The sequence below is a fragment of the Channa argus genome, chromosome 18, assembly GCF_033026475.1.
Source record: "Channa argus isolate prfri chromosome 18, Channa argus male v1.0, whole genome shotgun sequence".
In the NCBI taxonomy this organism is placed as follows: Eukaryota; Metazoa; Chordata; class Actinopteri; order Anabantiformes; family Channidae; genus Channa; species Channa argus.
Window position 1 is genome coordinate 19,820,723 of NC_090214.1, and position 13,203 is coordinate 19,833,925.

Below are 13,203 nucleotides of genomic sequence, written 5' to 3' on the forward strand. Positions count from 1 at the left end.
ATTACAGTTATTTTCCAAATTAACCTTGGTTTTTCAATAATTATACAGATACTGAAACGTACATTTAATTTTCTCTGCTTATGTGGTGTGTGATGTGTGTGCTGTTATGTTGGTGACTTGTCAGCCTGCAGCCTGGATTAGCTTGCTCATGTGTACCACAGACCTCCAATGCTGTGTAAACATTATTAAAACCCATCAGGCAGGTGTGGTTGACATCAACATTGCCCAAATAATAGGAATTAAATGTAGTGCAGTAGAAGTACAATATTTGCCTCTAACAAGAGCAGTATTGTTGGGTTTTTTCATGTCATGAAGTCAAACACACAACAGCTACTGCTTTATTATTACTTACATTGATATTATGTTGTGTGTTTTGACAATTCTCAGAGTTTTTTGTTGATCCCATCAAAACTACCATCACAACTGACTTCTCTTTTTTTCCTGTAAGACCCTGGTCAGCTGTGTTTTTGGAGGTGTTGCTAGGCAACAGTGTACCTGCAGTGGATAGTGTATCTTACCTGTAAGCTGAGATGCAGAGCAGCTTGTATACTGTGAGCTGAGATGAGTCATCTGTGGCCGATTGCAACTTTGACAAAACACAGCTAAAAAGAAGCAGGCAACATCCTGACAGACACAAACTGCAACAGGTAGGTGTCACCCTGCTTATTTTGTTTTTATAAGAAATGCAGAGTGAATACTTTTGGCAAGGCCACCATCATTTATTAATAGAAAACATATTTGTCTGCCTATGAAGACGTGGACCATAGTGTAATGCCACCTAGAGGTGACATTGTGTCAAAATTTGCAGGTTCACACAATCAAAATGCTGAAATGAGTCAACATTCAGCTGTTACAGAACATTATGTGGTCAGGTCACATAAGAGTTTGGCAACAATAAGACATTTTAAGCCAAACAGGCAATGAGATTCACTAAATGGTGGATTTATCCTCACCAACAGCCCATCACTTGAAACATTTCCAGCAAATTCATTCAAATCTGAAAAGCTGTTTGACTAAAAGTGAGGGCAAAAGAAGGAACCAAAAATACAGCCTCCTCTGTAGTGTAAGTGACTATGTCTATGACTCAGAGTCCTGAACAGTTCAGATGATAATGCGTTGTGTGTGGGTGTGTGTGACAGCGGATGTGAAGATGGCATTAGCCAGCGGTCACTGGCTGGAGAAAGAGATAAGAGGGGAAGCTCCAAGTCCCAGGTGGGTCACGTTGTTTTTGTGTCACACAAAACTATTTTTTTCCTCTTAGAAATAAAAATCCCCCATACAGATAAATACACAAGCAGAGAAACACTTGTGATGTTAAACACCCTCTGATGGGACTTTCTACTGCGGCCTTGTAACATTGTTTTCCTTTAAGTACAGTTGAGACGGAAATGGAAAATATGTTGTGTTGGTACTTTTTGTCCATGTTGTCTTTCTCAGATATGGCCACGCCTTAGCTGTGGCAGGAAATGTTGCCTTTCTGTTTGGAGGGGCCTCCAGCATCAACCAAGTGGTGAATTGAACTTCCCCTGTCTTTAAAAATACTTTTTTATTCAAGAAGATTTGCAGCAGCTTTGTTAATGCACACTTGAACATGTGAAACTACACAGTAAAATCTAAATTTGTAAAAAAGATTAATCTTTGTCTTGTTTATTTAGGAGGACAAACCTATTTTCTTCAACGACTTTTACATGCTAACAGGTAAAAGACATCGTATAGATGCCCCCAAAACCCCCCAAATCTTAAAAGATTATGTATGCAGAAGATATTTAGGGCATGTAGTGGAAACTACAGTGTATCATGTTCCATGAACTGAATAACATTTGTTGAGTATATATATATATATATATGATATTAGTTGTATAATAATATATAATAGTTATATTTTATATTAAGTTGATTTGCATTTTATAATAATTTTTAAATAAATTTTATATTTTCATTTCCTTCCTCACTGCATTCAAAGGTAAATTCAATTCTGCAAGGTAATTCTCCTCTCATCTCTCTTACACAAAAATAAATGGCTTGGTTTGCTTTTGTTTGTAGTTTCCCCCGAAGATGTGATTTGGGAGGAGATTCCTCAGAGTGGAGAAGTTCCATCAGCCAGAGAAGGACACACCCTTTGGTAAAATATAATGCTGACCTACCTTTGTTAAAAATCAGTAGTTCAAGTTCCTATTACATGAAAAAACACTCAATGAATGTGATTTATAGTTTAGACAATTCATTGATTATTTAGTATAAAAATAGTGAAATAAAGTTTTATATAATTGTTTTGATTCTGTTGTTGCTCTCAGCAAAAACAACACAAAAAAGCAAGATATTGTACACTAATGTGTTATTACTGTGACACTATGGCCTTGTTCTGTTTTCAGTGTTGTGAAGGGCAAGTTGTATCTTTTTGGTGGCGTTTCCAGCACAGATGCTACCGAGAGTCTTCCAGGAGTCTACAGCTTTGATATAGGTGAGGATGTGGCATGGCTGGGGAAAGAAAAGTAGAACACTTTCAGTCTAGTTTTTTTATGCTTGGTTTGTGTTGCCAGGGCCAAACAGGATTGCGATGTTTCCTCTTTTAAACAGTGTCTTTGACATGGGATTGCTTAGCAACTGGTGGTGTGCCCCTCAAAAGCCTCAGACCCAGCTCTGTTGCTATTGGAGACAACATCTATGTGTATGGAGGCATCCTGGGAGGGAGTCCAACTGATGACCTCATGGTCTTTAACACAGGTCCAAACAAATGACTTCCTCATGAAAAACGCTCTTATGTTGAATAGTGACTGTATTTCCTTGACTCCTCCTCCTCTTTGCTTCAGTCTCTCTCACCTGGATGCCGGTTAAAACCAGGGGATTGCTGCCTCCTGCCCTGTGAGACACTTTGTTCCACTGAGTTTCACACAGAAGCTCGTAATGTCTTACATCAGCAGCTTATTTACACTGACTTGATGATAAATGATAAACCTTAATTTGTGTGTTTCTTGTGGCTGTGTGTGTGTTTCTTGTGTGCTGCGCATGTGTATAGCTGTGATCAGAGTTTTGCACTTGTCAGTGATCAGCTGTTCATGTTTGGAGGCTATGGTGCAGGTGGAGACTTCTGTAAAGACCTCTATATCCTCAACACAGGTGAACAAACATTTTCTCATTTTATGGACTCAATGTATTCAAATACAAATGTGGTTCAGTTGTTAAAATAGAATTTTAATGGCATTTTCATCAGAGGGTGTACTCAGAGACACTCAGTCTGCCAGTTTGGAAATAAAAGATTTCATTGTAGGTTCAAATATTGAAATTTAAACAAAAAATAAATGATTAAAGGGAAGCTCCAATATAATATTAAAGTTTAACTCAAACGATTTCTACAACATAAATTATTATAAATAACATGTTATTTTATGAACTGATTTCAGTTATATTTAATAAGACCAGGTCTAATGTATTCGAAGGGGCTTTCTGTTACAACCCCAATTCCAAAGAGGCAGGGATGATATGTGTAAAACATAAATAAAAACATAATGCAATAATTTGCAAATCTCATCGACCCATATTTTATTCACAATAGAACATAAACAACATATCCAATGTTTAAACTAAGACATTTTACCATTTGATGGAAAATATTAGCTCATTTTGAATAGGATGGCAGCAAAACATCCCAAAAAATGTTGGAACATGATGATGTTTACCATTGTGTAGCGTCCTCTCATCTTTTAACAACTGTCTGTAAACGTATGGGATGTGAGGAGACCAGTTGCTGGAGTTTTAGACCACTTTGAATGAGCCTTGGCCCAGAGAACAGGGTGGCGTTTCTGGATCATGTTCACATATAGCTTCTTCTCTGCATGATACATCTTTAACTTACATTTGTCGACTGCAGAGTGAACTGTGTTCACAGACAGTGATTTCTGGAAGTTTTCCTGAGTCCATGCAGTGATGTCCAGTAGAGAATCAGGCCAAATTTTAATGCAGTGCTGCCTGAGGGCTCGAAGATCACGCATCCAGTTTTGAACTTTGGTCTTGTCTTTTGCGCACAGAGATTCCTCCTGATTCTCTGAATCTTTTGATGATATTATATTCTATTGATGGTGGGATCTTTAAACTAAAATGTTTATGAAATTGTTCCACAATTTATAGACGCAGTTTGTTACAGAGTGGTGAACCTCTGCCCACCATTATATTCCAGTCAAATGCTCCTCCATTAGTTTTTGATCTGCGGCAATTACTTTTCCACTCTTTTGTTTCCCCTGTTCCAACTTTTTTGAAATGTGTTGCTGCCATCAAATTCAGAATGAGCTAATGTTTTCCATGAAATCGTAAAATGTCTCATCAATTGATATATTTTTATGTTCTTTTGTTAATAAAATATGGGTTTTTATTTTATGTTTTTACATCTTCCTCACTTCTTTGGACTTGGGGTTGTGAAAAACATTATCCATTATTTTCTTGTTAGCCTGATCCCCTCATTCCTCAGAAAACACTATCAATATTGTTTACACTGCTGTTTATAACTCTTTGGTCTTTTTCTTTCATATTTTTATGGGCACATTGCTGCAAATTTTGAAGCCATTTGTAGATTAGTGAAATAATTGGCAAGAATAAAGTGTTACTCATGTACCCATCAAAACTAAAGAGACAGCAGAGGGTTGATTCCACAGGTTATACCACGGGTTCATTTACCTCTGACCGCTGACCTCTGTGTTTTCACTCTTTTAGAAAATTTGATGTGGCAGAAATGGGAGTTAAAGGGAGAAGCACCTGCAGCCTGTAGCAGGCAAACATTGACTGCTCATCATGATAAAGTAACCCCCCCCCCCACACACACACACTTGCATGTTGCAATTGAATCTGCAAATGTAATAATGTAATTGCTATACATTTAGGTCGACCTGTTCACTCTAATGCAACCCAATCAAGCAGCTCTGCTATGAATTATGAATTGTAATATTAATTTCTCAGTTTTTAAATTAAAAATGTCAGAAAAGTCAGAAATGTGTTTATTATTCGGATCATAGTGGGTGGAGGACAGTGGGTGGAGGATTATATTAAGTGGAAGATCTAATGTTTTGGTCACGCTATTTAAAATGAATGAGGTGTTGCAGTAGTAATAAAATGGCTTCTAGTTATTATTAATAAGCTATTATTATTAATTTAATACATAATATAAAGAAATTATTATGTAATTCATTTGTTTTAATCATTTAATGCAACCACAATGGGGCTCTGGGTGGTCAGGAGGTGCTTCCAGATGACTGGACATCCACAGCTAATGTTATCAGGGAGACAGGTAGGAGGGTACTCATTGTGTCATCTGGAAAGAGGAAAGTGGACAAGGAGACTTGGTGGTGGAACGAGGAAGTTCAGGAGTGTATACAGAGAAAGAGCTTAGCTAAGAAGAAGTGGGACACTGAGAGGACTGAAGAGAGTAGACAGGAGTACAGAGAGATACAGCATAAGGTGAAGGTAGAGGTGGCAAAGGCCAAACAAAGAGCATATGAGGACTTGTATGTTAGGTTGGACACTAAAGAGGGAGAGGTGGATTTGTACAGGTTGGCCAGACAAAGAGATAGAGATGGGAAGGATGTGCAGCAGGTTAGAGTGATTAAATATAAGGATGGAAATGTATTGACAGGTGCCAGGAGTGTGATGGGAAGATGGAAGGAGAACTTTGAAGAGTTGATGAACAAGGAAAATGAAAGGGAAGAAAGAGTGGAAGAGGTGACTGGTGTGGAGCAGGAAGTAGCAAAGATTAGTAAGAGAGAAGTGAGGAGGGCGTTGAAGAGGATGAAGAGCGGAAAGGCAGTTGGTCCTGATGACAAACCTGTGGAGGTATGGAAGTGTCTAAAGCTGATGAGCCAAACAATGAAGTTGTGGGAAAGAGTAGTGGAAGCTCAGCTAAGGGCAGAGGTGAGTATTTGTGAGCAGCAATATGGTTTCATGCCTAGAAAGAGAACAACAGATGCAGTATTTGCTTTGAGGATGCTGATGGAGAAGTACAGAGAAGATCAGAGGGAGTTGTATTGTGTCTGTTTAGATTTAGAGAAAGTGTATGACTGGGTCAATACTTAGGATCAATGGTTCAGAGCAACAGAGATTGTGGAAAAGAGGTGAAGCGGGTTGGATGGAGAAAAGTGTCAGGTGTGTTGTGTGATAAAAGAGTATCAGCGAGAACGAAAGGAAATGTGTTCAAGACGGTGGTGAGACCAGCGATGTTCTTCGGCTTAGAGACAGTGGCACTGAAGAAAAGAACGGATGCAGAGAACAGGGTTAGATGGAGGCACATGATTCGCTGTGGGGACCCCTGAAAGGGAACAGCCCAAAGGAAAAAAAGATTTGTTTTAATAATTTATTTATTTACACTCCTCCTGGTGGATTGTACTTTGTATAAATTAATATTTTCAAAAAGAAAAATTATGAATTATTATTAGGACACATTTTAATTTATTTAAATTATGAATTATTATTATTAAATTATGACACGTTCCACACGTGGATTTGGCATGAGTTTTATACGTGGGATGCTGTTCCCGTCGCATCCCTCCCATTTTTTTTATCGTGGCTCGGGACCGGCACCAAGGTGGACTTTGGTGGCTGGGAATTCAATTTTAAATCATTTCACATTTTAGCTTTTTACATTTTATCATTATTATTTTGGCACATTTCAAAATTGCTACAGTAACTTATTTGAACAACAAAAACTGTTTGTCCTTAGGATCAGGGTGTAAAAACTAACACAAATAATGTTTCCTTTGTGTAATATTTACTACATATATATATCTATTTACTATATTAAACATTCTTTATCTTATCTTTATTAAATCCCACTAAGGACATCTACTTGTTTGGTGGCAGAAGCACAAATAAAGATGGCACTGTGACATCTTCCAGTGAGATCTATAAACTCAGCATTGGTGAATGAAACGCTGCAGATTTACTCACTAATGCAACTATGAATTATTCCAAATGAACCGTCATAGTATTCGGTTATTGTCTTCAGCTAAGATGAAGTGGAAAGTTCCGCTGTACGTCGGGATTCCGCCTGCTCGTCGTCATGGACACACAAGCTTCATCCTCCACAGTCACGTCAGTGTGCTGCTTAATGGTTTAACATTATATTTATATTGTTATGCATATTATTGCCATGTGATATAACCTGTGTGTGTGTGTGTTTGTTGGTTGGACAGCTCTATGTATTTGGAGGGAGGAATGAAGAGCAGGAGTTTAATGACCTGAAGGTGATGAAACTCATTAACCCCTCAGAGAGGCAGCCAGGTATTGACTTCAAGTAATACACCTGCACTAATCTCCAGGGCCAGTAGTGTTTTATTAAAACTGCCAGTAGAGGAGCTACAAACCTGAAAATATCCCTTTTTCCACCCAGTGATGAAGGAAATTCTGTCAGAATTTGGTCTTCAGGGAATCAGCCACAGGTGTGTGTGTCTCGACGGTTTCAGCCTTGTTTCATGCTCTGTTTGAGTCTCATCTCTCAGTTCTAATACTTGTGTTTCACTCTGGTTTTTACTGTTAACAGCTTCACCCCCACAAAGGTCCCCAACGTGCGCTATGAGCTCAGTGAGTCTGCTCCGTCCTACCAGCCCAATAATGTAGCAGCCAACGCAAAGGTGATGACAAAACACGCACACACATTCACACTCACACACACACACACACTGACACTCACAAACACACTCACACACACACACTCACACACACTCTCACACTCACAAAGACACGCACACACACTCACACTCACAAACGCTCGCACACACACACTCTCACACTCACAAACACACGCACACACATTCACACTCACACTCACACACACTCTCACACTCACAAACACACGCACACACATTCACACTCACAAACACTCGCACACTCGCACACACACACACACACACACACACACACTCTCACACTTACAAACATACACACACACATTCACACTCACTCACTCACACACACACACAGCAGTGACAGCAGACAAATCCACATCAGTAGAGACAAAGCACTGGCAGCATCAGTAGAAGTACTTGTGGTTGTAGTAACCTTCACACATACAGTTTAAGGTAGTTTCAGGGTCTGGTCTCTCCTCAACCTGTTTTCTGACACATCCACCATCTGCAGACACACCAAAGAATGTCACAAAATCTTCTCATGTCACACGATTTTAGAAACCTCTCACTCAAAGTGCAAAACTACATGGCAAAGCTTCAAAACCATAAGCTATTTCTCAGCCTTTGACTCAGTATTCAATTGCATAAAACCCTTTTTTCAAAACACTACACACAAATACCTAAAACACAAAGATCTATCAGGAAGTGACTTGCTTTCCTTTTCCAAACACAACCAATCAAAACGCTACACTTATTCAGCAGGTCACACAGACACACTCCTCAGATGTGCAAACACTGATTGCTTGTAACTGATCACTAACCAAGTACAGTAGTATCTATACAGTAGTATAGATAGGCCTATAAATAGGTCAAAGGTCAGATTACCTGTTTTGAACTAACAATGAACAGAGAGGAGTAGGAGGAAGAGGCAGGGGACAACGAGGACAAATACCAAGATGAGGAAGAGGAGGAGGAGGAACGAGAGCCATCTCTGATGAAATTACAGTTTTTACCAATTGCTTACACACGTTTTCAAAACTAAGTCTCCTTTTTTCAAAACTCTACACACAATTCTCAAAACTGCACACATAAAATGCAAAATGCCTCACATCTCCTTCAAAATGCAACACTGCATTCAAAATGCCATAAACACATGTCAGATTGAAGCATTTGCATCAAATGGCAAACCCTTCTTTCATAATAATACATTTCCAGATATACCATGTAAACACTGCTGTTCTAAATCTAAAGCTCTTTGGTCTTTCATACGCTTATATCTACATTTCAATACAATGTTCTACAGTGAAAGTAACCCGCTGAGAGGGGTAACAAGTACACCGGAAAGAGAAAATATTTATATTAGGCCAAACATTACTGTGGTATACATTAGCATACAGCAAAACTATAAACATGTATAGCTCTGTATGCAGAACTGCACACACAATATGCAATATTGTGTGTGCAGTTCTGACAATTGTGTGTAAAGTTTTGAAAAAAGGAGACTTAGTTTTAAAAACGTGTGTAAGCAATTGGTAACTGTAAAATATCCTGTTAACGTGTTAAAACCACCATAGAGAAATGGACAGGTGCTGGGCTGTGTAACAATTTGGGTGGTTTTAGTTGGCAAACTGTATGACTGGCCCAAACAACATTGTTCCCATAGAGAATGGTTACAAAAAGAGCAGCTGTAAATTTACTGAGGATTCATTTAGTTAAACATCATTTGAAATCATTTAAATAAACAATAGGTTTCTTTTTTTTTTAGCCCCCATTCATACAAGTAGGGAGTAGGGTGCTGGTGAGTGTGCTCTACACGCCCCAAAACACTGATTTGTGTGGACATTTTTATACCTGGAAATGTTTTCACACTGTACTTTGGTGCTGTAATGCACTACCCATTTTCACTGAATACATGCATGATAAAATATGTACAGAGCCAGGAAGAGCTGCAGTTGGAGTAGTACTAGTAGTAGCAGTAGCACTGGTAGTGAAAGTAGAACTACTAGCAGCAGTTGTAGGGATACTTGCAGCTGTAGCATTAGTGGTAGCAGTATATTACTACTAGTAGAAAGAGCATTAGGAGTAGTTTAATTGTAGAAATTATCATTGTTATTTTCATGTTTGCCTTGTTTCCTTCTGTAGGTGTTCGTCCACAGAGACTTCAGTGCAGTTCGAGATCAGGCCATGAAAATGATCCAGACGGCTTTCACTCTTCTGGACCAGGAGTTCCAGAAACTTGATCGGTACATGTACATGTTGCTTTTCCCTTATTTAGTTTGTTTAACTCAACTTTGAGTGAATGATTAAATGATTTGATGTTTCATGCAGACACATTTGTTGAAAACTAGTACTTTGGGTGCTGTTGAAGAGATCATTACGCTGATCGGCCCGTTGATGAACTCTTTGAACAGCTTACACCTATTTCTTTAACCAGAGAGAAGTCAGAATTGTCTAAAGCTGTTGCTGCACTGCACAGAGAGAAAGAAGCTCATGAAGCTCACAGGCAACAGCAGCTACAGGTTTGTTAATGCTTTCATGCCATTTAATCTGAGCTCACTCACTGCAGTCAAGTCAAATACAATCTAAACTAATCAAATCCAATTTCTCTAATGTACAAAAACCTATTTTGATATTTCAAACAAAATGTCAAACAGAATTTCATTGTACAGGGCAGCATGCGTTCTATCTGTGCATATGATAATAAACACTTTGAATCTTGAATTTAAACTGAAAAATCTGATTGTTTCTTTAAAAATCTTTTTTATTTTGAATTTGATGGCAACAACAAAAGTTGGGACAGGGTCAATATGGTCATCTCACAACTATGGAAGTTACATGGCAACAGGTATCGTGTATCATGACTGGAACTAAAAAAGCATCACAGAGAAACTGAGAAAGTGAGCATGGGGTGAGGTTCACCACTCTGAAAAAAAAAGTGCTCATAATATCATTAAAACTATGAGAAAAAGCCAAAGGCCACATTGAATTGGGTGTAATCTTTGGGCCTTCAGACAGTACTGCTTTAAAAACGTAAAAGATTCTGTAATGGAAATGACTGCATGGCCTCAGGAAAGAACAGATATGATCCAAATACACCACCACCTTCTCTGAGCCTGAGCTCGTTTAAAATGGACTGAGGAGAAGTGTCAAACTGTTCGGTGCCTTGACATCTGTTCTGGAAAGAATCACGCCATTAAATTAGCAATGTGCAGCTCCCATAGTAGTTCATATGCCATTCAAGAGTAAAATCAACTGAGAAGGTTCATCCATCCATCCATTATCTGTAACTGCTCATCCTGTTTAGGGTCGCCGAGGGAATAAAGCCCATCCCAGGCTCCTCCCAATGCAGGCTGTTTTCTTAAATCAGATACCAAGTCATTCCTACTTTTTTTATATATGCTAGCATTCCAACCTCCTGGGTCTAAAAAGTCATAAATTGATATTTGGGGAGGGAAATCATTGATAAGATGACAAAGGAGAGAATGGACCACCCAACTTGTCATTACAGCACAGATGGCATCATTATTGCTAAACATTGTGTACTGCCATCCAGACAACATTGTTTTCAGGGGAGACCTGCAACACAATGCCAGTCAGAATTCTGCACACATTACAACAGCATGGCTCCAGGGTAAAATAGTCTAATTCACTTCCCTGTGTAATCGAATAATTTCCCGGTGCAAAAAAAAATATTATCACATGAACACAAATGGTGTTAATGGTTTTGGGTGTGTTTGGATGACAGGAGCTGCATGAGATGCTGGACCGACACCGCTGTCAGAATGAGGCGTGGCTCCGAGCCAGGGCTGAGGAGAATGACCAAGAGAGGAGGGAGCTTTGCCGGCTCAGGGTCAGTAACACACACACACGCAATATTTCCTCAGAAAAATAGGAATGAGCAATCCTCTATTTACTCAGGGCCTTAAAAGGAAACAAATTACCACTTCTTTTTGTCCTACTGTACCAACTAAACTGCCCAATGAAAGTCTCAGCACATGGTCTAGTCCTCAGTGACTCACTGTTTGTGATATCAGAGCATTAAATTTAGATGAATCCAACCATCTGTCTGTCTGTCTCCTTAGAATGAGGTGTTGCAAGAGCAGGAGAGGCTGAAGGAGGAGCAAAATATTATCCAGAAACGCAGTGAACATCTTCTGTCCATCATGCAGCAGTTCAAAGGAATGTAAGGCAGATACAAAGATAGATTATGTGTCTTAGATTATGTGAGTTTAGTAAGTACCTGAAGAGGAAAAATGTTTTGATGCGTTGCTCTTGGTGTATGGAACATTTCTTCAATAAAAAAATATTTGGATCTTGTATTGCTTAGTGTACAACAACTGATTAGAATGCGGTGACAAAAAGGCAACATGTGATTAATTTATTAATTGATTAGATTGAGAGAATTTTATTGCAAACACTGAAGCTCAGATGGTCAGAGATTGGCTTCCACGCCAGGAGAACTTCTGCACAGAGAAGCTTGAATTATTAAAAAGAAAGTATCTTATTTAGATGCTAGACCTGAAAAATCACATGTTGCAATTGGCAGTAGTCTGTGGAAAGAAGCAGTCTATTCCCTTGCTGGGTTGATAAAATATAGAGGATTCTGGTATAAATGGCATAAATAAGTAAAAAGCAATATTTTCAACATTAAATCATGTAAACAAATGTCTACATAAATAAAATGTGAACATAAAGTAACTAGCACCACCAGTGGAACCAGTTGATCTTAGTAGCACACAGGTAAATGGAGATCACCTCAGCATAGTGAATGTATTTAAAAGAATGATAGTATAAATACCTCTGTGTCTGGCAGGTCCAGTTACGAGTGAATCAGTATCCTGGTCAAAATCAACACGTTAAGAACAAAGGAACATTCCGTTTAACTCTGTGAAAAGAAAATGTTAAGAGATGGATACAAAAGCATTTCCTAGTCATTACATATCTCCTGGAGTACAGTTAAATCCATCATTACAAATGGAAGGAATGTGGCAAATGCGTAAATCTGCCTAGAACTGGCTGTCCACAAAAGATATTCAAGAAAGGGACTAGTGGAGGAGGTCCCTGAGACACCTATGACTCCTCTGATGGTCAACAGTCAAAGCTTTATGGGAGAGTGGCAAAGAGACGCAAGCAAAATCCCAGCTAGACTTTGTCAGAAGGAAAGTAAGAATTACTTAGAAAAGGGTAGATACCCCTCACTGCACATCATCAAAAAACACAGCATCCCCACTGTGAAGCATGGTGGTGGCAGCATCATGTTGTTGAGATGATTCTCTGCAGCAGTCCGCCGGTTTAATGTTCTGGAGTATCCAATCCAAGGCCCAGACCTCAATCCAATTGAGAATTTGTGGCTGGACTTGAAAATTGTTGTTTACTCATAATCACAGAACAACAAACCTTCCCACCCACACAGGCACAATGGTGTAACTGTTGCTACAGGTGCCTCTGCTAAATAGTGATTTGAAGGAGGTGAATACTTGTGGAGTTACTTATTTTATTTCAGAATGTCTATAAATTTGGATAACTTTGTAGAAAGACAAGAAAGAATCTTTTTTCATACACTTTGTATTCTGTCGGCACTGTAGCTGAAAGTAATTCA

General features: G+C 38.9%; 1 protein-coding gene across 1 annotated transcript; it reads left to right on the top strand.

The window, feature by feature from the left end:
* The first annotated feature begins 530 nt into the window (after positions 1-530).
* Positions 531-11,921, top strand: zmp:0000001301 (uncharacterized). The gene is made up of 19 exons (XM_067484026.1): positions 531-647; positions 1,140-1,212; positions 1,438-1,510; positions 1,656-1,698; positions 2,044-2,122; positions 2,373-2,461; positions 2,578-2,724; positions 2,811-2,862; positions 3,017-3,117; positions 4,705-4,790; positions 6,818-6,899; positions 6,986-7,071; positions 7,173-7,260; positions 7,370-7,418; positions 7,520-7,610; positions 9,747-9,847; positions 10,039-10,123; positions 11,350-11,454; positions 11,687-11,921. Exons 2-19 carry the CDS (start codon positions 1,151-1,153, stop codon positions 11,789-11,791), a joined length of 1,524 nt encoding a protein of 507 aa, XP_067340127.1. The 5' UTR covers positions 531-647; positions 1,140-1,150; the 3' UTR covers positions 11,792-11,921.
* Positions 11,922-13,203: the final 1,282 nt, after the last annotated feature.